At 36.5% G+C, this 26,228-nt stretch overlaps 1 protein-coding gene, 1 long non-coding RNA gene and 1 other non-coding gene across 10 annotated transcripts; 1 reads left to right on the top strand and 2 right to left on the bottom strand.

The window, feature by feature from the left end:
* Window positions 1-3,365: 3,365 nt before the first annotated feature.
* Window positions 3,366-4,396, top strand: LOC132178091 (uncharacterized). Its single transcript, XM_059590548.1, has 2 exons — window positions 3,366-4,160; window positions 4,247-4,396. The coding sequence occupies exons 1-2, from the start codon at window positions 3,366-3,368 to the stop codon at window positions 4,394-4,396; spliced, it is 945 nt and encodes a 314-aa protein (XP_059446531.1).
* Window positions 4,397-7,633: 3,237 nt separating this feature from the next.
* On the bottom strand, window positions 7,634-7,741 carry LOC132180158 (small nucleolar RNA R71). Its single transcript, XR_009440051.1, has one exon. It is a non-coding gene; the product is annotated as a small nucleolar RNA R71 (small nucleolar RNA).
* Window positions 7,742-15,404: 7,663 nt separating this feature from the next.
* Window positions 15,405-25,951, bottom strand: LOC132178612 (uncharacterized). 8 transcript variants are annotated; one of them, XR_009439840.1, is made up of 9 exons: window positions 25,851-25,951; window positions 23,750-24,879; window positions 23,545-23,640; window positions 21,555-21,592; window positions 21,270-21,341; window positions 21,066-21,149; window positions 20,948-20,981; window positions 20,634-20,719; window positions 19,884-20,203 (listed from the first exon to the last, which is right to left on the bottom strand). It is a non-coding gene; the product is annotated as an uncharacterized LOC132178612 (long non-coding RNA). The 8 variants fall into 8 exon arrangements; XR_009439841.1 differs by adding an exon at window positions 15,405-16,094 and having other exon boundaries at window positions 20,141-20,203; window positions 20,634-21,149; XR_009439838.1 differs by having other exon boundaries at window positions 20,948-21,149.
* Between the last annotated feature and the right edge of the window lie 277 nt (window positions 25,952-26,228).

Genomic DNA, 26,228 nt, shown 5'->3' with positions numbered 1-26,228 from the left:
AATTATATTTCCAGTACAGCAACCTAAAGAATTTTTTTTTTTGTTTTTTTTGTTTCTTACCATCTGTATGTGCTTTAGCAGCGGTCTTTGACTTACCAGGGCACTCATCCACAAATACCATCCATTCTAACTCTGTCAGGATTTCATCTCCACCTGACACATCGGGGGTACATTCTAGTTCGTGCTTACTGTCAAATGTTCTTTGGGGAAAATGTAGTTTACCCCTTTGAAGTTTCAGGAGTTTTTCAATTTTGACTTCAAAGTTCAAAAATTGGCAATGTACCCCCCTGAAGTTTCAAAAATGTTCAATTTAAACCCTCCGTTAAATTTTTCCATCTAAATGGATGGAACTCGCCCCACGTGCTTCTCACGTGACTTATTAACCCATTATCTTCCAATTTTGCCCTCAATCTAACCTAATGGCTTTATTATGTGATTACCCTCCCCTTTTGAACCCCACCCACACACGCACGCACGCATGCACTACTCACCATCCTTTTCACTCCAACACCCACACACTACACAACTAAAGCACGAGAAGAAGAAGAAAGTTCCAAAACGTGGTCCCCTCATTTATTCAAGCAGCAAATCGTGAGTACCCACAGTTGTGTTGTTCGTGGTCTCCTTTTCTTTTTACCCCACCCACACGATACATCACAACAATAGCAAGCCGATAGTTTCGATGAACTTGTTTGTGGTCCCCCAGTTCGTGGTCCCTTGTTCGTTGTCCTATTGCGTGGAGAAAGGGGACAGCAAACTACTTGTTCCCATAAATTTTGCTTTCTATCTAGGTATGCCCCAATTTTACAATTAATTTTCAACCATCTACTTTAGGATTTTTTGTAAAATTGGGGGTTTTGGGGGGAATATTGGTTTTGGGGTTATTGTCAATTGTTTATTGAATATTTTGGGTTTAGGGTTCTTGTCGGTATGCCCCAATTTTACAATTAATTTTCGACCATCTACTTTAGGGTTTAGGGTTTTTTGTAAAATTTGGGGTTTTGGGGGAATATTGGTTTTGGGGTTATTGTCAATTGTTTATTGAATATTTTGGGTTTAGGGTTCTTGTTGGTGTGCCCCAATTTTACAATTAATTTTCAACCATCTACTTTAGGGTTTAGGCTTTTTTGTAAAATTGCGGGTTTGGGGGGAATATTAGTTTTGGGGTTATTGTCAATTGTTTATTGAATATTTTGGGTTGATGGTTTAGGGTCATTGTAATGAATTGAAGCAATAGTTTTTAAGTTCTATTCTTTGGATATTGAATTTTCGATAACTTGTCATGTACATTACAATTGCCTACAGTAAAGTTTGTTTTATTTAGCTACTGAAATAGATTTATGATAATGCGCTTTCCATCTTGGAGTTTACTGTAACATAATTTTAGCATTATAATTATGACATTAGATTATAATAAAAGTATCTATAATGCCATTCGAGTATTACCTCTGTCTTCATATGAATTTCCGTCTTCCACCAATTTTCCATGGAATTTATAATTCTTTGGCACGTTAGTTTTGGGTATATATATCTCCTTGTTTTTCTTCTTCCTATTTGATGATTTTAAAGCCCTATTTCTGAAAAACCCAATAGGCCATGTCAATTCTTTTTTGTGAATCGAACTTTCCTTTCAAGAGATGCACACACACACACACACACACACACACACACATATATATATATATGCATGCTTGGAAGTTGGAAGAGAGACAAATGTAAGCAACCACATCTTGGATTTTAGTTGGAATATAAAGTTAAAAGCGTATTGGTGTTTGGCTAAATGCGCCAGTTAGGCAGTGATATGGACTTGGAAAGTTGCAATTCCCACTTGGAATTAACATTTTGTTTGCCTAAATATATTTGTTTTGGTCCATGAATCATGATATCATGTGTTGTGTTTTCTAGTACTACATACGAGATGAATGTGTTGTGTTTCTAGTATACGTACCAGATAAAATGAGGGCCATAGACTAGTTTAATTTTCAAGAGATTAAGGATCGAAAATTAAGGTTGACCAATTTCTTCTTCCCTTTTTTGTTGCAAACCAATCAAAAACATTGACCGCCAAAACCAAATTAATCTTCAGTTATTTTCACTCAACCGCATACCCACTTCTTTTTTTTTTTTTTTTAATATTGGTTTTGGGGTTATTGTCAATTGTTTATTTATTAAATAGTCCATTATTCACGTTTGTTGCTAGCATGCACCCACTAGGTGGGTCATTCGGACAATCTTAGGGTTTTTTTTTTTTTTTTCAAATGAAATTAAGGTTTAAACTGAGATTATGGATTTGTCTAAAATAGATGGTAAATTGCTTGAAGTAAGTTTAGGGTTCACAGCCTTCTTCTCTATGAAACTATCCGAAATGCAAATAATGCCAAAGGGGGGCCTCTTATGCAAAATGAGAATCTCCAACAATTCGAAAAAATTAATTTCATTCAATAAAATTATTAGTTTAGGATGGCCAATTGAATAAAATTATTCACTAAAAATCTTTATTTCACTTTGTAGGATGGCCAATTCAAGATTAGTGTTTGAGGTCCACCATGGTGGTAGATTCAACGGGACACTTGGATGTGAGTATGTGGGGGGTGATGTGGCAGACCATATAGAGAGTGTTGACCCTGATGAATTGTCATACTTTGAATTGGAAGCCATATGTCAACACTATGGGTACAACTCAGGGGATTTAATATTTTTTTCAAGAATCTGCTAAAACTCTAGTCAATGGTTTGCATTTGATTACATCTGACCATAATGTACTATTTATGGTTGCATCTCACACTGGTCATAGCGTAGTTCACTTATTTGTTGTTTCTTTCGGGGAGGGTGTAGTTGATGAAGAAGATTGTGAGGAAGAGGATGAAGATGAGGATGGAGGGAGGGTTGACCGTAATGACCCTTGGTGGCATGATAGGATTAGTGATGATGAAGATCTTTTTGATGTAGATCCTGATGACATTAATAGTGGGGCTAGACCATCAAATACAAAACCAAATAGGACCAATGTAGCTGAGTGTCAAGAAGAGGAACAGGATAGGGATGAAAGAGGTGTTGAAGAGGGTGATGATGATAGATGTAATGAAGATGATAATGATGAGGGAGAGGGTGATGATGATAGAAGTGATCATCATGGTAATGATGAGGGAGATGCTGGTGTTAACCAAGGTGAAGGGGATAACAGTAGCCGTAATTTCAAGACATCTTGTGACAGCGACGATGATGATGATGATGACAACTCCGAAATGGGTAGGAGTGATATACTTGAGTCACCAGTCATCAGTGATGAAGATTGTGAAACACAATCTATACACACATTAGACTTTCATGCTATGGATCTAGGGGATCCAACCATTAAACTTTAGATGAAATTCCCAAATATTAAAACGTTTAGGGAAGTTGTGAGGGTGTACAATGTGAAGAGGGGAAAGGATGTCAAATTTAAGAAAAATGAAACAATGAGGTGCGTAGCGGTATGGAGGGATGCCAAATGTAATTACAGGGTGTATGCAAGAAAGATGCCTGATGAAGAATCATTTCAGGTAAGATCAGTACAGTCTAAACACATCTGTGGTCGAAAATACCGAAACACCATAGTCAACTCCTCTTGGATAGCACATAAGCTAATTGAGAAGTTTAGGGTTCAGCTCAACATGCCGTTGGATGTAATCCAACATGAAGTGAAGGAGAAATGGGGTGTTGATGTCAACCCAAGTATGATGTACAGATCTAGGAGGAAGGCCAAACAAAAATTGTATGGGAATCTTGAGGACCAATATGGGAGGTTGTGGAACTATTGTGAAACCTTGAGGTATACTAACAGTGGAAGCTGCGTTGTGATGAAAGTTGACAGACTAAACCCAAATTTGCCTCCAAAATTTGGAAGACTGTATGTTTCTTTGGCAGCCATGAAGAAAGGCTTTTTAGAGGGTTGCAGGCTGATCATTGGGGTAGATGGGTGCTTCCTAAAAGGACCACTCAAGGGCCAACTCTTTTCTGCAGTTGGAAGGGATAGAAACAACAACATGTACCCAATTGCCTGTGCAGTTGTTGAAGACGAGGTAAAAGATAGCTGGATTTGGTTCCTTGAAACCCTTGAGTCTAATTTTGGTACCCATGCCAAGCATGCTAGGCCTACATTCATTTCATATCGACAGAAGGTAACATTTTTTTTTTTCACATTTTAAATATTCATGCAATTTGTTTGACTAATGTTTTGGTAACATAAAATTATTTTATTTTGCAGGGTCTAATATCAGGTTTTGAGGTTGTTATGCCAATGGTTGATCACAGGATATGTGTTAGGCATTTAAATGCCAACTTTAGAGACATTGAGGGGCATCGAGGGTTGGCACTGAAGGAACAATTGTGGTCTACAACGTCTTCATACACATAATATGAATTCAATGATCATATGGAAGAGTTGAAGAAGATGAATGAAGACAAATATGAATATTTGAGTAAGATTGACCCTAGTACATGGTCTAGGGTATGGTTTAGTGACTACTCAAAGTGCGACCTTCTAGTCAGCAACATCTGTGAGTGTTTCAACTCATACATTCTGAAGGCTCGTGAGAAGCCCATCTTGACCATGTTGGAGATGATAAAGAAGAAGCTGATGAGGAAATATCAAGCTAAGAGGGAAGGGATAGAGAAGTTGACTGGGAAGTTAACCCCCAAAATTGTTGCAAAGTAGGAAGAAATTGCGTTAGAAGCAGTGGATTGCATTGCACAGCATGCTAGTGATTTGATGTTTGAAGTTATTTGTCCGGATAATAAATAGTATGTGGTAGACCTTGGTAGAAGGAAGTGTGGTTGTAGGCTGTGGGAAATTACTGGAATCCCATGTCCCCATGCAGTGGCTGCTTTACTTTATGATTGTGGGGAACTTGAAGATTATATTGATGAGTGCTTTACTATAAAGGTGTACAAGAAGGCATATGCTCCTGTCATATACCCAATGCCTAGTGAGGAACAGTGGATCAAAACAAGTCATGATAAATTGGAGCCTCCAAGAGAAAGAATTGCCCTGGGTAGGCCAAAGAAGCTAAGGAGAATGGCTCCCGATGAGAGCAGAGACCCGAGAAATCCATATCGGATGAGGAAATATGAGCACAGATGAAATGTGGGAAGTGTAATGGCCTTGGACACAATAAAAGGTCATGTCCAACAAATAGAAGTGAAGCATCTAACAGCAAGAAGTCGGGAACACCAATTGTAAGTTTCTTATACATATATATCATGTTTAATAATGATATGTTTTATAATATTTATAGTTCGCGGTTATACATGATACTCAACTAGTTTTTGATGTTGTGTGTGCAGTCACAAAGTATTGGTTCCAAAACACTTAAAGTGACCAAAGGCAAAGGCAAACAAAAAGTTGTGGAGAAGGTAGTTAAAGGACTTCCTATTTACTTTTATACATGGTAATATTGTGATACTAAATATATTTTTGTTCTTATGTGTGTTGTAAAGTGCTAAAATATTCATATTTTTAGCTCTTAACTTACATGTTTTAATCCTTTAGTTTTAGTTAATTCATGCCATTTTAGTTCCTTTTTGTGTTTTCCTTGTTTTTGTAGGCTTTTGGAAGAAAAATGAAGTAAATCTGAAAAATTTGGGCTCAAAGAGAGAAAATGGAAAAAGTTGGATCCCTTAACAGTGCGATCGGTCGTAGGTTCCTTGCGATCGAGGGCAATACCAGAGAAGACAAGCCATGTGTGATCGAGCGCACACGGGTTGCGATCGATCGCACCCATGCGCAGGTGACACATCAAGAGTGCGGCTAGACTGCTAGTATTTCCATATTAGGGTTTTCCAACTCCCACTTGTTATATGAGTAAAACCCTATGAATTTCCTAGGTTTACTAATGTAACAAGGACTTCTAAAGCCCTATAAATAGACCTCTAAACCTAGAGAATAATTAAGCTGAAAAAGACACAACTTTGGGAGAGGAATTGGAGGCTACCTTTCGGTTCTTTCTTTACCTTTTCCTTTTTCTTTTATTATGTGTAACTAATTTATTTAGTAAGGCTAGATTGAAGCCCTAGTTATGTTTAGTTAATATTCAATATTGGTGCAATTGTGATGATCATGTTGTGATATTTAACTTGACTAATGTCTGCTTTCATGAATTCCTCATATGTGTGTGCCTGATCAACATAAGTAACAAAAGTAATCCACACCGGGTTCTTGGGTTAATCAACATGGGGAACGGGGAGTATACACCCATGCCCTATGCCTCATGTGTTTGTCGATTTCCACAAAATATATGCTTTCTTAAAGAACAACTTAGTATACACTCATGCTAAATCCTTTAAAAAAGAAAAGAGCTAAAGTACACACTCATGCCTAACTCGTTGCTTAGGAAAATCTATAGCTTAAAGAGTATACACCCATGCCCTTAGATTGACAAACATTAAATATACATAACATGATCAAAACATTGGCATATTGACATATTATCTAAATATAATTAGTGGTGGATATCAAAGCTCTACCTTTTTATTACCATCAAATCAAAAAAATTCAATCTTTGTTTTGTTTTACTTTTGGAATTAATTTTAAGCAAAATTAGCAATCCTCGTGGGAATGACCCCGTACTTGCACCCTATACTACTATGTTGACCTCGTGCACTTGCAGGTAAAATATACAATTATTTGCCTATGAATTTAGGTAGATATTTGTAACAACAAGTTTTTGGCACCATTGCCGGGGATTGTGGCAAATTTTGTTTAGAATTAATTTCCTTTAGTTGTATTATTTTAATTTTCAATTTCCGATTTTGTTTTTTTTTTCTTTAATTTATTTTTGTTTTAAACCTATTCTACTATGTTGACCTCGTCCACTTGCAGTAAAACATAAAATTATTTGCCTATTAATTTAGGTAGATATTTGTAACAACAAGTTTTTGGCACCATTGTCGGGGATTGTGGCAAATTTTGTTTAGAATTAATTTCCTTTAGTTGTATTATTTTAATTTTCAATTTCCGATTTTGTTTTTTTTCTTTAATTTATTTTTGTTTTAAATTTTTCTGTTTTTCTGTTTTTCTGTAGTTCCTGTTTTGCCTCTGGAGGTGCGCTCGAGCGCCCAACTAGGGCAATCGAGTGCATCAGTGAGATCGAGCGCACATCACGGTGCGATCGATCGCACATCCAAAGAGCGGCACAGTTACTGCACTAATTACAGTTTTGATTTATTTCTTTTATTTTTGTTTTGTTATTTAATTTTCTTTTTGTTTTAATCATGTTGAGAAGCAATATACCTCCGTGCGAAGACCTATGAAAAGTTCATTCAGTCCCCAGATCCTCAACCAGCCATCATGCATTAATTTTCAGCCCATTGTGCAGAGCAGTTACGATTTATCCCCGTTGCTCAATATGAGTCCACACTATAAAGGCACACCTATAGAGAACCCATATTGGCATATTCAAGAATTCTGTGATCTCTGCAGGACTTAGAATGTTCAGGGTTTAACTCCAGAAGAAATCAGGTTAGTCCTCTTCCCTTTTTCTTTAAAAGATAATTCTAAGAGATGGTACAATTCTTTGGCCGCAGGTTCTATTCATACTTGGGATGAGATGGCCACAAAGTTCTTAAAGAAATTTTTCCCAGCCCAAAAGACAAGGCAATTGAGAAGGGAAATTATGACTTTCCAGCGAAGAGATGGAGACCTTTTCTTTGAGGCATGGGAACACTTTAATGAGCTACTTCTCAGATGCCCTCATCACAATATATCTCAAGACGATCAGGTATTGGCATTCCATGAGGGTTTAAATGATCCTAACAAAAGTCTTGTCGATTTAGCTTGTGGTTACATGTTGATGGAGAAAAGCGGTGAGGAAGCCATAGAACTCTTTGAGACCTTACATGAGAACTCTCAACAATTCTCATCTAAAGGGAAACAAGGACTCAAAGGAAAAGACATATATGAAGAGAGCACCAATGGAGGAATTCAGGCTCAAATGGCTGCCATGGAGAAAAAGCTGGACATGTTCATGAAAGCTATGACTAATCATAGCAATGCTCCTGTTCAACAAGTTACACAAGTCAAGGTATGTGCCATATGTTCCCATATTGACCACACCACTAAGACTTGTCCCATGTTTTCAATTGCAGATCAGGAGTCATCTTTCATCAAGTTGTCCTAACATTATCATAAAGAGGAGCCATCTCCCATCTATTGGCCTTCACAACACCAAGAAGAGGAGCCATCTCTGCAGTTCCATGGCCAATCATACTCCTTTGGAATACGCTACCAAGATAGAAGCTCATGAAGAGGAGCCACCTCCCGTCAATTGGCCTCAACAATACCATGAAGAAGAGTGTCAAAGTCAATCAGTGACCACTCCTCATGGAAAATACATGAAGGACAAGTGCACTTATTATCATGAGCAACCAATCACCACACCTTGGAATGAAGAAATTGTTGAGGAAATTTTTTGTGAGCTAAGTCTTTGGAACCCTTTGGGAGAGCGCTTTGATGAATTTGGAGGACACCTAGACCTGGACAAGCTACTTGAGTACACTAAAACTTCTAATGAGCCAAGTCTTGAGGATCCGGTGGGAGAGCATTTTGATCAAATTGGATGTGACCTGGATCTTGACAAATTCCTCAAGCAAGCTAAGATATGTAGTGAGCCAAGTCTAGAGGATCCGTTGGTAGAATACTTTGCTCAATTTGAATTTAATCTGGACCTTGACATGATACATGAGCAAGCTGAGGCCTTATTGGATTCCACTCTTGAGAACAACAAGGTAGAAGAGAGGAAGGAGGAGCAAACTGAGGTTTTAGAGGAACCACATTGGGAAAAGGAAGAGAGCACTAAGACTTCATCAACATCAGCTCCTATTCTCGAATTACCAAGAGTCCAAGACAGAAGTTTGCTGGGGTTATGTGATGAGCAAATTGAGGACATCAAGATAGAAAAGCTCCCTGAGTTTTCTTCTTATTTTATTCCAGTTCATGATTCCCTTCCGGATGAGAAACTGTTTGAGAAGACTCAGAATGGTCTACCCGATCTATAGACAGTTGGAATCACCCTGAAATAGGAAAAATTCATTCTCTTTGGTGCAAGAGAAGAAAAGATTGGTGTTTCAAGTTTAAAAGGGAACAACAGTCTGGCTGAAGACGTTAAACTTAGCGCTCATGGGAGGCACTGTTGTGCAAATTTATTTAACTCGCAAGTGCACGAATCGATTGTAGTTTAATGGATTGCAAGTGCGAGGTCGATCCCACAGAGAATTGTATTTTTTGAAAGAGCAATTTATATCTAAACTAATTAAATCCTAATCTAGTTCCAAAAGGGTTTTTGATTTTTGAGTTTTGAAAATTAAAGGATAAACATAAACTAAATAAAATAAGTAAATCTAAGGATAAAGGTACTAAGGTTTGGGAATTCACACTCACCAAATCATAACAACATACTTTATGTTCATCAATATTAATCCGAAGTTCTCACAAATTAAATCATAGATATGTTTTACTATACTTCAAAGAATTAATCAAAACCATCCCATGTATCCATTCATTGACCAAATCACAAAAGGAATCCAAATTAAATTGAAACACCAGATGTATCCGTAGAACAAATCACAAGGGATATCCAATTTTTATGAGTTAAAAGCCAAGCAATCAATCATATGAAATTATCTCAAATCATCAAATGTATCCTTGAATCACAAGAGATATCCAAGAATCACTCCATACAATTGATTAGAAGTAAAACAATTGAAATATAAAACCCAATAAAATCAGAATAATAAAAACTTACATAAAAGTATTGATATTCTTCATCGGTGAGGCTTCATCCCCAACCTTAGTTGGGAATTTAGCTCCACATAAAAATAAAATCTAAACCTAAACCTAAACCTAAAGAAAAACTAAACAAAAGAATTTTGCTCTCTAGGATTGTGTATCTTTTTTTGAATGCAAAGAAGTCTATTTATAGGCTTAGGGAAGTCCTAGAAGCCCAAGTAAACCTAGATAATTCGGAGGTCTGTCTCCCAGTCAAAATAGAAGTCTGAAATCGGAATAGGATTCGTCCAGATTTGTGTCCTTTAATTGCGGGGCGATTTTGACATAGTAACTGTACGAATTACGAAAATCCTATTTCACAACAAATTGTAGTATTTTGAGCTAGCTTTCCAATTCCGTTTGAATCACTTCAATCCGATATTTGAGCAGAGAGTTATGGTCAAAATACTAAGACGTGTGCAGAATCTGAATTTGAATCCGATCCGAAATCTTATCCAATCTGAACTTTAATCTGATTTAACCTTTCTTGGATTTGGTTAGACTTAACCACATCATCTAGGTCTTCTCAAAGTATGCTTTCTTCCAAACTTCGCATTTTTCCCTTTAAAGCTGTAGTTTTTCTTCAATGACCTACAAAATACTAAAAACACAAAACTAACACAAAATATTAAATAACGACACAGCTAAAGGATTAACTAATGTAAATAAAGGGGTCCAAATATGCAATATTTGGCACTTATCAGGCACCTTATAACGTATCATTTTTATTTCCTTGTTTATTTGTTTTTATTTTAAGTTTTCCGTTGTTATTTTAGTATTTTGTTTTGTAGGGACAAGTGTGCTTCAGTTCAAGTTTGGGGGTGTGCTATAAGCCATGCTATTCCAGACAATTTCATCCATATCCTAGGTAAATTCTTTTCATGTTATAGACACATTGGAGACAATGTGTAGTTTGAATTTGGGGGTATGGGAGACACTTTACACACTCTTTGTCCCAATTTAATTTTATTTTTATTTTTTGTGAAAAGAAAAAAAAAATTGTCCCAGTTTTAGTTTATTTTTGTTGTTTGTGAAAAGAAAAAAAAAATTATATGCATGTTCATGTTTGCCTTAAAATTTTGGTTGATCTTAAGAATTGTGATTTGATTTCATTGGTGAGCTTAAAATTTTGAACACATGATCTGATAATTAAGTTTTTCAGTTTGGTTACTTGCTTAGGACCGTTAAGAATTCACATGTTTGATCTAATCTTACACAAGCACATTAGCACATAATTTGTGGGGTATGACATGAAAGTCTGATATGTGTGTTTTCACGTCTTGGGTGAAACTAGATGACATTGATAAGCTTCTCACTGAGTAACTGGACCTCTTTGATAAGCTTCTCACTGAGTAACTGGACCTCTTGCCTGAAAGCATCGAGTGTTCAAGTCAAAAAGTGAAAAATTTTGATTTGATTGATGGTATGTTTAGTTTGATTTTGTAACCTTTTTGACTCGAGTTAGTAGGTCCTTAGGGGTGTCTCTACACCTAATGCCCTAAAACCATATGGTTTGGGAGTCATTGACTTAACACTCGTTACATGGGTCAATTAGAAAGCTTAAGGGAACCAAACATTGCACAACCTGACTAAAAAAAAAAAGAGAGAAAAAAGAAGAAAAGAAATATGCCATTGTTGTTCGTTCTAATAGGGATTTGAGTGAATTTTGAGATATGGAGACATTGCACATTGGAAATACTTGGAAGCCTTATAGTTTTGTGCTAGTTCGCTTTACACTATTTTCAAACTTGTGATATTTTAGCATGTCCTTTGTAAGTAATTAAACTTTGAGATTCCAATTCATTGTGAAGATGGAGTTCATTTTTTTAAGCTTGCTAATGAATGAAAATCATGATCTTAAAGTGATACCTTAATTTTTGGAATAACATGAACTATGCATGATGTTTGTGGGTAACATTCCTGGAAAACCCTCACGAAACTTCACTCGTCCTCTAGGGAATTCCTAGAGGTTTAAAAGGCTTGTTGCATACGCTAAATGCAATCGTACATCCCACGAAAGATGGATTTATCTTTTTGTTTTCTGTTTTTCCATTTAGTTTTTAGTTTTGTATTGCTAAGGGACTAGCAATATGTAAGTTTGGGGGGGTGTTAAGTGCTAAAATATTCATATTTTTAGCCCATAACTTACATGTTTTAATCCTTTAGTTTTAGTTAATTCATGCCATTTTAGTTCCTTTTTGTGTTTTCCTTGTTTTTGTAGGCTTTTGGAAGAAAATGAAGTAAATATGGAAGATTTGGGCTCAATGAGAGAAATTGGGAAAAGTTGGAGCCCCTGACAGTGCAATCGAGCACAATACCAGAGAAGACAAAGCATGAAGCGGCCATGTGCGATCGAGCGCACACGGGTTGCGATCGATCGCACCCGTGCGCAGGTGACACATCAAGAGTGATGCAAGATTGCTAGTATTTCCATATTAGGGTTTTCCAATTCCCACTTGTAATAGGAGTAAAACCCTACGAATTTCCTAGGTTTACTAGTGTAACAAGGACTTCTAAAGCCCTATAAATAGACCTCTAAACCTTGAGAATAATCAAGCTGAAAAAGACACAACTTTGGGAGAGGAATTGGAGGCTACTTTTCGGTTCTTTCTTTACCTTTTCCTTTTTCTTTTATAATGTGTAACTAATTATTTAGTAGGGCTAGATTGAAGTCCTAGTTATGTTTAGTTAATATTCAATATTGGCGCCCTTGTGATGATCATGTTGTGATATTTAACTTGATTAATGCCTACTTTCATAAATTCCTCATATGTGTGTGCCTGATCAACATATGCATGTGGTATGGACTAGTTAGTTAAACCAATTTGGATGACCGAGTCCTGGTTTTAATAAGAGTAATAAAAGAAATCCACACCAGATTCTTGGGTTAATCAACATGGGGAACTGGGAGTATACACCCATGCCCTAGGTCTCATGTGTTTGTCGATTTCTACAGAATATATGCTTTCTTAAAGAACAACTTAGTATATACCCATGCTAAATCCTTTAAGAAAGAAAAGAATTAGAGTATACACCCATGCCTAACTAGTTGCTTAGGAAAATCTATAGCTTAAAGAGTATACACCCATGCCCTTAGGTTGACAAACATTAGATATACATAACATGATTAAAACATTGGCACATTGACATATTATCTAAATATAATTAGTGGTGGATATCAAAGCTCTACCTTTTTATTATCATCAAATCAAAAAATTCAATTTTGTTTTGTTTTACTTTTGGAATTAATTTTAAGCAAAATTAGCAATCCTCGTGCGAATGACTCCGTACTTACACCTTATACTACTATGTTGACCTCGTGCACTTGCGGGTAAAACATACAATTATTTGCCTATTAATTTAGGTAGATATTTGTAATAACATGTGCAGTCACAAATGGATGGTTCCAATACACCTGAAGTTAGCAAAAACAAACAAAAAGTTATGGAGAAGGTACTTCAATGATCTGGTATTATTGTAGTCCATTGTTTAACATGTTATTGTAGAACAATTGTGCTAAAACTTAAATGCTATTTGCCATCATTCTCAACTAATTTTGTTTTTTAGCAGGATATGTCTTTAATTAGGGCATTATGTGGTGGTGGACTATTAGGTCCTCAATCATCTACTGTTTTTATGGTAATTAAATCTAACCTCATACCTGTTTTCTATTAGGGTTTTTTTTTACCCTCCTAATTATCTTTTATATAACTTTTTTTTTTTTTTTTTAACATATAAAGAAGAAGGGCATATCCAATAGGAAAGCATCTACAAGTGTTAGTGCACATTCCAAGAGAAAGGAAATTGACATCCCACAGCTTGTTGACGAGTGAGAGCACACACCTCCCCCTGGATTCGCTGATGTACGCAGAGAATTACCACCCACTGGGGGTGCTGTCGAAGGAAGAGTATCACCTCCCACTATATCTGCTGATGAAGGAAGAGTATCACCTCCACCTAAATCTGTTATTCATGAACATGGATTTGGTGTAGGCATTGTACTACCTCCAGCATGGGGTGCGTCACTTAGAGCCTTAACAAATGATCTAGTACTTCCTAAGTTGTCCATAGGAGGGCCTGCAACAAGGACTCACCGTTCGGATCGGATAGCTGGTATTTGTCAAAGTGTTCCCAAAAAAAAAAAAAACTGGCCCAATACACATTGACCTAACTGAAGATGATTGTGAAACTAAAACTGCTGTAAGAAGAGGGCCATTGACTAGGGGTGGCCGAAGTTCAAGATCTACAAGAAAAGGTCTATTAACAAGAGGTGGTTCAACTGTATCAACTAGAACTAGGGGTGGTGCAGCCAAGGGTGGGGCAACAAAGGGTGGGGCAGTCAAGGGTAGTGCAGCAAGGGGTGGTGCAGCCAGGGGTGGGGCAGCAAGGCGTAGTGCAGCTAGGGGTGGTGGAACACCATCTATGGCAGGCAGAGGTGGTGTAAATGCTTCTTCATCATCAAACCAAGTGAAAGGCAAACACATTGTTACAACAGTCAAAAAGGGAATAAAAATTATGGAAGCCAAGAGGAAAAGAAAAAATCCAGATTGGAAGCCATAGCCAGAAATGTTTTATACTTGTAAATTATCACAATTTAGTTTTGCTATGTTAGGTGTTATCTACAATGACATGTAAATTTGTTGTTTTGGTATGTTAGTTGCTAAGTTTAGTACAATGACATGTAAATGTGATTTGCTATGTTTTTGTCGTTTGTAATTGATGCCGAACTTTCGATGTTTGTTAGCAACAGCTTTGATATTTTTGGTATTTGTTTTGGTATGAGGATATTTCAATGTAATGTACAACTTTGGTATTTTTGGTTTGTTGTTTTGGTATGAGGATATTTCAATACATTCAATGTAATATACAGCTTTGATATTTTTGGTATGTTGTTTTGGTATGAGGATCTTTCAATGTAATGTATAGCTTTGGTATTTTTGGTATGTTGTTTTGGTATGAGGATATTTCAATACATTCAATGTAATATACAGCTTTGGTATTTTTGGTACGTTGTTTTGGTATGAGGATCTTTCAATGTAATGTACAGCTTTGATATTTTTTGGTATGTTGTTTTGGTATGAGGATATTTCAATGTAATGTACAGCTTTAGTATTTTTGGTATGTTGTTTTGGTATGAGGATCTTTCAATGTAATGTACAGCATTAGTATTTTTGGTATATTCTTTTTATCCACTACATACTCGTTGGAAGGTCTTGAACACAATAAGGTCTTCAACACAATAATGCAAAATAAATCACACTTGGGACTAATGGAGTTAAACTAGGGTTTAACTCCAGTTTAGGGTTTAGGGCCTAAACCCTTAAACTAAACAAATCTCATATGGGACTAATGCCTTTCAACTAAACAAATCTCACATAGAACTAAAGCCGTTAAACTAAACAAATCCCACATAGGACTAATAGAGTTGGCAAATTCATGATCCAACATAGGGACTAATGTCTTTAACAAAATAACCCCACATACGACTACATAGTTCTATCATACTACACATTGGTTAATATATTAACATATCACAAAACCACAACAAAAAACTACAGCACGATCCACTAGCTCCACCATAACGACCAACCTCAGGACAACATCACACGACCTAATTTGCAAACATGGTGACCATTGGGAATCTATCCAAAGAAGAACATGAATAATGCACACATCATTACGATCCATGAACACACAATGATTGTATGCTAATTCTTCTTCATTGCATTCATCTTTATGTCCACAATCTCGATTTGTTTACAATACTGGGATATCTTATTCAGCAATTGTTCCTTCATATGCCAAGCTTCACTCTCAATTTCTACCTTCAGCTGAACAGTTTTTTTTTCTCATTTTCTGCTCTCACTTCCCAACTTCAACTTCAACCAATATTTCATATCATTTCGCTTGAGCCTCCAAATATTCATGCCTTCGATGCAAACGATGTACTACCTTCTTACCAAAGGAGCACATTCTAGGATCAAGCCATTCAAAGAAACCACAATCTTGGTTAATCTATCAAACACACTACAACTAACAATTACCAACATAAATTAATTGAATAAACTAAACAAAAGCAGCAAACAATGACAGTTCATATATTGATTACATAAAATATCAAGTACTTGCCTTCCAGTTTTCGCAACTCACAAACCTCCTTCCAAAGTTTTTCTCAGTGTTAGTAGTTTTGACAATAGTCGGCCGCTCGCAGAAGCAAATGCGCCACATCATAGATGAAGAACTGCTATGAGCTTAACCAAAAAAGCTTGCACCTTCATTTGAGGTATCCATTCTACATGATATAGTAATACATAATTAGTTCGCTTGCACATTTGTTTTATTGTTTTTCACATTTCAAAGGGGTAATAATGCATGCTTGTGACCAAGGTATTCTGAAACCTACGCTATTCTTTTTTGGCAAAATAATTAAAGAAGAAGATGAGTGGAGGAAGCTTATTTCAGGCTAAGCTTCGGGCTTATACTGTTGAGCTTTGTCTGCTCCTCTCCTTCTTTAATTAATTACGTAGCATTTTATTAACTACTACCTCAGACCACAGAAAATAACGACAGCCAACCAAGCTACAAGTGCTTACAACCGTTCACTACATAGTTAATTCATCTATTAATCGTTGTAGCATGAAAAAAGTAATGTTTATTGGAAGCTAAACCATAATAAAGAAGAATAAACAAGAGGCATATAATATTCCCCTAAACAATATTCCTACAAAACCCCCAATTTTAAACAAAACACATCATTTGACACAAAACCCTAAAACAATAGATGATCTCATATTCTGAAATTAGGGCATACCTCATAAGAAATGGCGAAGAAATCTCCACGAGTTCGTTGCTATTGCTAGGCTAGGAGTATGAGAGTTCTGGAATCTCTTCACGTTGTTGTGCTTCAGGTTTGTTCTTATGTGGGTTTGTTGGAGTTAAAAAGATGAGGAGCAACGTGTGGGTGGGGTTCAAAAGGGGGAGGGTAATCACGTAAACCCATTAGGTTAGATTGAGGGCAAAATTATAAGATAATGGGTTAATAAGTCATGTGAGAAGCACGTGGAGTGAGTTCCATCCATTTAGACGAAAAAATTTAACGGAGGGTTTAAATTGAACATTTTTTAAACTTCAAGGAGGTACATTGCCAATTTTTGAACTTTGGGGTTAAAACTGAAAAACTCCTGAAACTTCAGGGGCGTAAGCTACATTTTTTCCATGTTCTTTTGTTCCGCCTCCACAAATGATCTGTGGGCAAGTATCACCTATGCCCCATAAAGTAAACTTTTTTCCCCGTGTTTCAACCATATAGACCTTGTTGAATGCATACAGCAAGGACATGCCTTTCCACCCCTCGTAGGCCATCCAGACAAATCTGCGTATGCGGGAAAGTCATTAATTGTCCGCATCAACTACGCTGGCAGCGCAAAATTCTTCTTCGTGGAGACATCAAATGTGCGTACCCCTATATTCCATAATTCTTGTAATTCCTCAATTAAAGGTTGAAGGTAGACATCTATATCCATTTCAGGCGAACTTGGGCCTGGAATAATCAGGGATAATATGAAAGACGTTTGTTTCATGCACGTCTAAGGAGGCAAGTTGTACGGTACAAGCATCACAAGCCAAGTGCCACGGGATGTGCTCATGTTTCCAAAAGGATTAAACCCATCTGAGGTTATGCCAAGCCTTACGTTCCTACTGTCTGATGAAAATTTTGGATGTAAATTATCAAATGATTTCTATGCTTCACCGTCGACTGGATGCCTCAATATGCCGTCTTGTGTGCAGCCGTCTGCATGCCACCTCATATAGGGCGTGGTATGCTGCGACATAAACAACCTCTGTAGTCGTGGTATGATTGGAAACCACCACAACACCTCCACCGGACGTCTCTTACTCGGCGATATGGGTTGGCCATTCTTGTCTAAATGAATTTCGTCCTTCCACTTAGATTCTCCACATTTAACACACGAATCTAAGTCCTTGTTGCCCTTCTAGAACAATATACAGTCATTACAACATGCCAAAATCTTCTCATACCCGAGTCCCATGTCCCTTAGAAATCTTTTGGCCTCATATGTATTAACTGGTAGACCACCATCATCTGCAAGTTGCAACTAATTGATGAACTCGAGGAAAGATGAGAATATCGTGTTACTAAGTTCACCCACATACTTCAAGTTGTACAGATGTACAGTGGCACTAAGTTTTCTATGTCTGGTCTTCTCGTGACGTGGCTTGTCTGCCTTTTTAAGCAAGTCCTCGTACTTTTGTGTGTCACCTCCGTCAGCTTCATCATGCACAATATGTTCTTCATCACCCTACACCACGACTTAAGGCTCAACGTTGTCTTCCCTGACATCATGCATGCCGAATAAATCACGTAATATGGCGTGGATATTGCCACTCTGATCTGTGCTTGCACCTGCATCTGCAGCCAGATGATTCAACTTAGAGCCTTCAACAGGAGCTCGTACAGGCCTCTCGTCGTGATAAATTCACATTCCTTTCCCCCTATCAAGTGGTCATATACTAAACCCTGTGGGTGTCACATGTTAAGGTGACACGTCTTACATGAACAAACAATTAGCCTATCTGAAGTTGAGTGCCATATTTTTTACAAGTAAAATGGGTGTCAATGAGGTCTCACTTTGTTACCCCCCAACCCCCCCGGCCCTCTCCTTCACAAAAGAATTTTCACCCTCTTTCCTAGCATAAAAATAAGTGAGCTTCTTTTTATTTTTATTTTTTCTTGATTTTAAATGTTTAAGATAGATTTTACTCTATACAAGTTTAAAATTAATCTTCATTTTCTCTAGAGATTTGTTGTATTTTCTGTTATTAATGATGCCACTGTCTTGAAACAAGTGTCTTCCATTGGTTAATATTTTGAATCATGGGAAGGGTATGGTTCAGCTTCTTAGGAAGTTTAGTGAACGAGTTCAAAACTTTCATTCTTTTGTTCCTTTTCAGCATTAATTAAGAGTAAGGGATTGCGAACTGATGGAACAATAGATGAACAATCTTTTTGGATCAATTATGTGTCCTCCATTTCTACTCCATTGGCAATTCCATTTGTGTAGCCCAGGATGGTGGCTATCCATGACCTTAATTCAAAGGTTCGAACTGTGCTTATTAATTATATTGGGTGATGTTCCTAAATTGATTTAATACCAGTGGTAACCTTTTGCAAGCTGACAGGAGGGTGATGAATCTCTTGTTCTTGCTGCGATTCCTCTTTCTAGCGAACACACGAATGATGGGAGAATTTATCTTCTTAAGAATGGTGATGATTGTTTAATATACATTGGAAGCTCAGTGGATTCAAATATCTTGCGGCAGCTATTTGGCATTTTCTCATTTAACGAAATTCCGACACAGGTAATCACTACAAAAATTATGGTCATTAGCGGCGACCCCAAGTTGCCGCTATTTACAAATACCGGCAACACGCGGCCGCTATTTGGTGGTTGGTAGTAAGTGGACGGTAAAGCTAAATACCGGCAACTTTCAAAGTTGCTGCTAATGACAACTCATTAGCGGCAACTTTAAGTCGCCGCTAATACATTTTTTTTTGCCAGGAAAAATGGTTCAAAATGGTTCTACGGTTACCGCTATTATGTATCATTAGCGGCGACCCTTAAGTTGCCGCTACTTGTATGTCATTAGCGATGACCCTTAAGTTGCCGCTATTTGTCTGTCATTAGCGGCAACATAAAGTCGCCGCTAATGATATAAGAAAATTAAAAAAAAAAAAAAATTAAAAGTCAATAGCGGCAACTTGGAGTTGCCGCTATTCTTCTATCATTAGCGGCAACCCATAGTTGCCGCTATTTCTCCAGTATTACCGGCGACTTATAGTTGCCGCTATTTGTCTGTCATTAGCGGCGACATAGAGTTGCCGCTAATGATATAAGAAAATTTTAAAAAAAAAATTGAAAAAAGTCAATAGCGGCAACTTGGAGTTGCCGCTATTCCTCTATCATTAGCGGCAACTTAAAGTTGCCGCTATTTGTCTGTAATTAGCGGCAACTTATAGGTTGCCACTAATGAATTAAAAAACTCAAAACTCAAAAAAAAAAAAAAAAAACATATATATATATATATATATATTGATATGGCACGTGCAATACATCATAGTGTAAACAAAGATAACCAAGATTTGCAGAGCATATAGGACAACAGATATAACTCACTTAAATTCTGGACATCCTACTTCTCGATTACTCAAAAACAACTTACTGAAAATTTCCAAAACCATTTTCAGTTATGAAAAAAGAAAGGAATCTTATTTATAAAAACAAAATAACAAAAAAGCCATATAGGTCAGAAGTGCACCATTCTTCATCAATATTCTCTTTCCCGTATGTGCTTGTAAGTGCAGTAATGCTTCTATGATGCCTGGAAGAGAGAGAGAGAGAGAATTCATATGCAAACACTACACGCTTGAACCAGGAAAGAAAAAACTCCAGAATAACATTATTCAAAAGCAAGAATATAAGAAAAATACATTACTTAAAAAGGGTCATGTTCAAACAGTTATATACCTCCTCATGGAGTAGAAGAGTGCAACTTTCTATTTAATCTTAGTCAATCAGCCATCAAGATTCAGTCAATTTTAAGCAACATAGAAGCATGAAAGGAGGAGGCAATAAAAGTATTTGTAACTACAATACAATCTTATCAGTTTGTAATTTGATGAAAAAAATAATTTTACAAGCCAAGTTTTATCTGTATCTTTAAAAATAATATCCATAACCTACATTACACACACCACCACTTAGAACCAACAATTAAAAGTGAAAAGGAGTAATTTATCATGATTTATTACCTAAATCTTTCTTAGCTTGTTCTGTTTTCCCCTGTTCTTGCAATTTCATATATCGCTCATGAGTTTTCTGTTTCTCTATCTCCTCTCTGCATGATACACAAAAGTTGATAATAAATACAATTGCTTTACATGCAAATCTGTTAAAAGTATAAAGAAGTATGTACTTCAATGAAGATTTGTGTCATAGGACTGAAAAAGAATCAAAGAAAACCACAAAGATATATTTAAAAATAAAAAATAAAAAAATATGGACTCCCACTTCGAAATAGAACATAAATTGTCCTCTTGAAGAACAAAAGTGACCATTAACAAACCTTTCACGCCTTGAAAGTTCAATTGTTTCCCCAACTACATGGGAAGAAAAAACATTACTTCTTTTTTTGGCATAAGTTAATAAATGAAGAATGCATGAGAAAATTTGGTGGAGCTTACATCGATATCTCTGGCTTTCAAGGACTTTGGCTTTACCAAATTAGGATTTTCAATCTGGATAATACCTTGAGTGCCTTTCAGCTTCTGCTAAACATTAGTTGAGAAAAAGACAATGGAATCATGTTGATGAGCAACACCCATAAAACAATCCAAAACATAAGCACAATAAAGCCATCAAAGTAAAAGCTGGTCATTATTACTAACTTCATTATTTCCTTCAGATTCTTCTTCAGATCCTTCTTCCTCAGATACTTCCTCTTCATATTCAGCTTCTTGCTAATTACATCAAATTTATGGAAAAAGTGATGCATAAGAACATAAAACAACTCAATAATAAGAAACAAGAAAGGCAACCTATTCCATAACAGACTCTTGTTGCAGAATCAATGGCACTTTCAATTAATCAATAATCTGCATTGCTACAAAATGTGTGTGAGTGAGTGAGTGTGTGTGTGAGAGAGAGAGAGAGAGACAGAGAGAGAGAGAGACCTTTCTGAAAATGCGAGGACGGGAAGAAGTACCAGCAACTGCAATAATTAAATCCCAAAAAAAAAATATTTGATGTCAGCAAGACTAAACTTTACCCACCATTAAATTATTAGTTATCTCAAATTGAAATTGAAACCAAAAAACAAATGATAACCTACAGAAAATACATCATTAGGTTAGAGTACTACAGAAAATATATATATATTCCTCTTTCTAAGCTTCCACGTGAACATAATAGGAAAGAAATTACACTAATTTGTAATGACCATGGAGCAGGCGTTCACTTCATAACAAGAAGCACTTGCACGGGTACTTTCAAGTTACTTTTTACTCTACCCTAATTCTTCCTCTCCTCTCTGTCAAGAATAGAATAAAAGTGGGACTCTTACTTAAAGTAGTTGAACGTTTAGAACCACATTCTTTCACTTGCTATGATGTCTACCAAACTGTGTTGAGGCCCAAGAGAAGAAAAGGATGGAAAAAACAGTGCCAAATGTCAATATCAACAAAAGCTAGAATCTCCTCAACATATATTTGACAAATCCCACAAGAACAAATTCAGTCCTTCTTTCTTTGCGATTTTTTAAGAATATCTAATAAATCATAATCCTCTTTTATCTCACACTAGAATGCTTTATTGAATATGTTTATCTTATTCAAAGCTTGTGCTCCTATCCCACTTTAGCAAGCATGTTGACAATTATCACCAATCCTTTGTAGCAACATAGAAATTCATACTCTGTGATCAACTCAGAGATCATTTCAAAATTCACAAAACAACACAAACTCTTATTAATTGCACCTAATGCGAGCTATAAATGACTTCTTCCTCCCAAATCCTAGAAATTATGCAACATTGCATTTGGAAAGCAGAGAAAGCTCCTTCTCTAGCCCGTTAAAGAGACATAATAAAGAAAAAGAAAACACAGAGAAAAAAGGAAATTAGAAAAACAAAAGAATTAACAACTGAGTTGAGGAAAAAAAGAAACCCCTATCCTCGAACAAGCCACATATAAAATCTGCAGCAACACCCTTTACAGAGGAAACAGAATATCCTCAAAACCATGAACAAACCACAAAAAACCTGCAACATATCATCAACAAAACAGACTTTCAGACAAGTTCCATAAGGAGCAGAGTACCATATTCTCCTTAGTCCTTGGGAACTTTCCTTTCCCAACAATTCTAGAACGAACTTCCCACAATACTTTCTTCAAAATCTGCTCCTCAGTGTGTGAATGGCCTGCATGCCTAATTTCATTTCTAGTGCACCAAATGTTATAAACTGCAGAACCCAAAGCCAGCCTACAAAGCAAGCCTTTAAGAGTGTTACACCTCCAAGAACTACATCCCAACTGAAGAATATCCTCCCATATAATAGGGGGGTTAGCCACTTTGCATCTAGTCATACAAAACTTCCAAATTCTATAACAAAAGCTGCATTCAAAAAATAAATGGTTTCGGCTCTCCATTTGATTCCTACAAAAACAGCATTGAATATCTCCTCTATAACCCCAACTCAGCAACCTTACTCCTGTAACCAACCTATCCTTCATGGCAAGCCATAAAATGAAAGCTTGCTTAGGCTTTTGTTTAGCCCTCTGTAAGGGTTTGGTCTAATTGTTTTGGGCTGTAAGCTAGAGTTTTTTTCCGCTGTTTTGGTGTTTTTTGGCCTCTATGTAGGCTGTTTTCAGTCTGTTCTCAGGCTTGTATTAGTTGTTGATGTGTTCTTGGTTTGTTTTGTTAATGAAGTTGCTTATTCATCCAAAAACAAAAAAAATAAATAATAACTGAGTTGAAGCAATAGCATCAAATCTCTCCCCCTGTATGATTGCAGTGAAAATCGAAAAACCTTGTACAAAAACAAAAACAAAATATTACCTTAAACTAAGCATAGGAGAACAACAAATCGTTACTCTTCCCCAGGATCCAAGCATAGGAGAAATAGAAAAAAATGATTACAGTAAATGGGAAGTGGGTCTAAAAGTACCTTGAGAGCTCTTCGTTCATGAAAATCCTTTAGGACTGCTTCTATGATTACATCACTTGCTGATCAACTCTCTATGATCAAGTATCGTCTTGAATGCTTTGTTATTTTAGTAACAAAATGATAACAAATGAAAATGAATGAACATATTCCTAACCTGAAACCATAAGTTATGAACTATTCTAGTATTAAATTGAATTTAACTTACCCATTGTTATTTGAGTCATTCATACACATCCATAGGGGTAAATTGTACGGCATTACTACTACTGGCCATATGCTATATGTGGTACTCATATTACCAAATGGGTTGAAACCATCACTTGCCAAACCAAGTCGCACGTTGCGGGAATCACAAGCAAACCATTCATGTTCTTTATCAAACTCTTTCCACGCAAGACCATCGGCTGGGTGTCTTAGAGTGTTGCCGTCATCTTTTCGTTCATCTTTGTGCCACCTCATATGTTTGGCCATATCTTTTGACATAAACAATCATTGCAACCTCGGTTTTATTGGGAAATACCGCAAGACCTTTTGAGAAATTTTCTTGCCACTACCCTTAACACAACTCCATCTTGAAGTGTTGCATGTTGGGCATTTTACTTTATCAGCATGTTCCTTCCAGAAAAGCACACAATCATTCTTGCATGCATGTATCGACTCATAACCAAAACTCAAGTCTCGGCAAAATCGCTTTACTTCTTGGTACGAGCGTGGCAATGTGTCTCCATCAGGAAGGGCCTCCTTTATCAATTTAATTATCATATCGAATGCCTTGTTACTCATGTTGCAAATTGTCTTTATATGAAGCATCTTCAAAATGAAAGCTACTTTTGTAAATTTATTACAGCCTGGATAAAGTCCACCCATGCCATCTTCCCATAATCGACCAAAAGGGGTTCTATATTTGTGACTATTAGTTGTCAAACCTGGAGTAGTAGAGGGTTCACCTATGTTGGCTTCAAAAAATGTCCCCATTTGAACATTGCCTAACAATTCTTTAATCTCATCAACCTCCTTTATCCTCACATTTGTATCAGTGTGTAAGTTGGCAGTCACGTTTATACCACACGGATCTTCTTCATCATGAAATATCCATAGAGTGTATGTGCGATCAATTCCATGTTCATACAAGTGACTCTCCACCAACTCAATATGACGAAAATATCGATTTGCACAATCACGACATGGACACCTCATAATACCATTTACATCCACACATTGACGCGCCATTCTAAGGAATTCTTCAACACCTTTTAGATATCGATCGGAACATCGAGTAGGTTCTTGCATCCAACTCTTATTCATCTCTATTCACTATCACAAGTTACTCCTTACCTACATTTAATCACAGGCGTGTTTAGAGAAGTTTTAATTTTCTGTCACAATTATCAAATTTTCAGATTTATAAGTCACTCACAAAAGCTTTTAAGTACAAGATTCAAGATATATATGCAAAGTAATAATAAGTCTTACTTATTAATACTCATACTAGTACTATGACAAATTTCTTATGAAGTCCTTTAAAAAAAATATAATGTTTTCTATGAAGTGGCCCAAACTAATTTTTTACTTCACAAACAATTCCTTTTGAATATTTTTTTTTTCATGCAAAAAATTCTAGTTCCACCCTTAGTCAAACACTCTCATGTCAATATTTTGGATCTCTTTAATCTTTTCAATCATTTTTTCCATCTTTAGGAGCTAGCTAGGTTTACAATAGTGAGATCCTATTAATTGACTTTCCTTCTCTTTAAGTTCTTCAATCGTTTTTTTATTCCCAAGAGGTTGTTGTACAATAGGGACACCTGATTAATTATTTTAGTTTGTAACTTAATTTTGGTTTAATCCTCAAAGTATCATCTGATTAATCTCTCAACATGTTTATATGGGGATCACTTGAATCATATGGGGATCTCTACCACATTTATATCATGTGTCTCATATGTAGTAAATATAGCTACAAGTAAAGTTTAAAGGTGGTGCATAAAAGGAGTGGTAGGAGGCTACTATTTACATAGCTACCTTATCCTCATTTTGACATATCTACTCTAATGACATATCTGCAACTTTATCCTCATTTTGCATATATAAAAGCTTTTACTTTATGATCAATCATATGTCTAATCATATGAAAGACATGGGTAACATGCGTGAGTAGGGGAGAGGTACATCCAAGCAATGCCAATAATTTAGGTGTAAAAGAAATCTTTTTATCAGTGAAGTTGCTAATCAAGCGCAGAATATAACATACTGCAGAACTTCACAGCTAATAACAATTAAAGCATTCATCAAGTTAACAGCCTTACTTGAGCTTCAAGGATTGTCAATAGAGTCTTCGTTCTTTGCAAAAGCCCAAGTTCTATGTGTTTTCTCTTCACAGAATCGTAGAACTCTTCCACCAAAAAGGCTCGAACACCATCGAACAATTTACAAAACAGTTAGGACAGATGCTCATTCACCCAAGCACACACAAGAGAAAGAGAGATGGATAAACTGTAAATCCTTGTGCCTATGAAAAACAAACCTTTTCCTTACAGCACCACCAGAAAGAACTCCACCATAAGCCCGGTTAGCAGTCGTTCGGTTCCTCGATAACCTAGACCTCTTATACTCAGCTGCTCTCAAATGAGGAATCTGCAAACACAGCAGCAAGCTTTGTAGCATAGTAGAAAGTGTAGTAATAA

This window comes from Corylus avellana, chromosome ca4, assembly GCF_901000735.1.
Source record: "Corylus avellana chromosome ca4, CavTom2PMs-1.0".
Classification (NCBI taxonomy): Eukaryota; Viridiplantae; Streptophyta; class Magnoliopsida; order Fagales; family Betulaceae; genus Corylus; species Corylus avellana.
This window is presented reverse-complemented; position numbering and strand designations above follow the sequence as displayed.

What these genes read in the sequence shown, in the direction of transcription:
- LOC132178091 (XM_059590548.1), top strand. Translation starts at nt 3,366, where the DNA reads ATGAAATTCCCAAATATTAAAACGTTTAGGGAAGTTGTGAGGGTGTAC. An exon ending in TCATTTCATATCGACAGAAG is followed by an intron (nt 4,161 to 4,246) that starts GTAACATTTTTT and finishes TTTATTTTGCAG; the next exon opens with GGTCTAATATCAGGTTTTGA.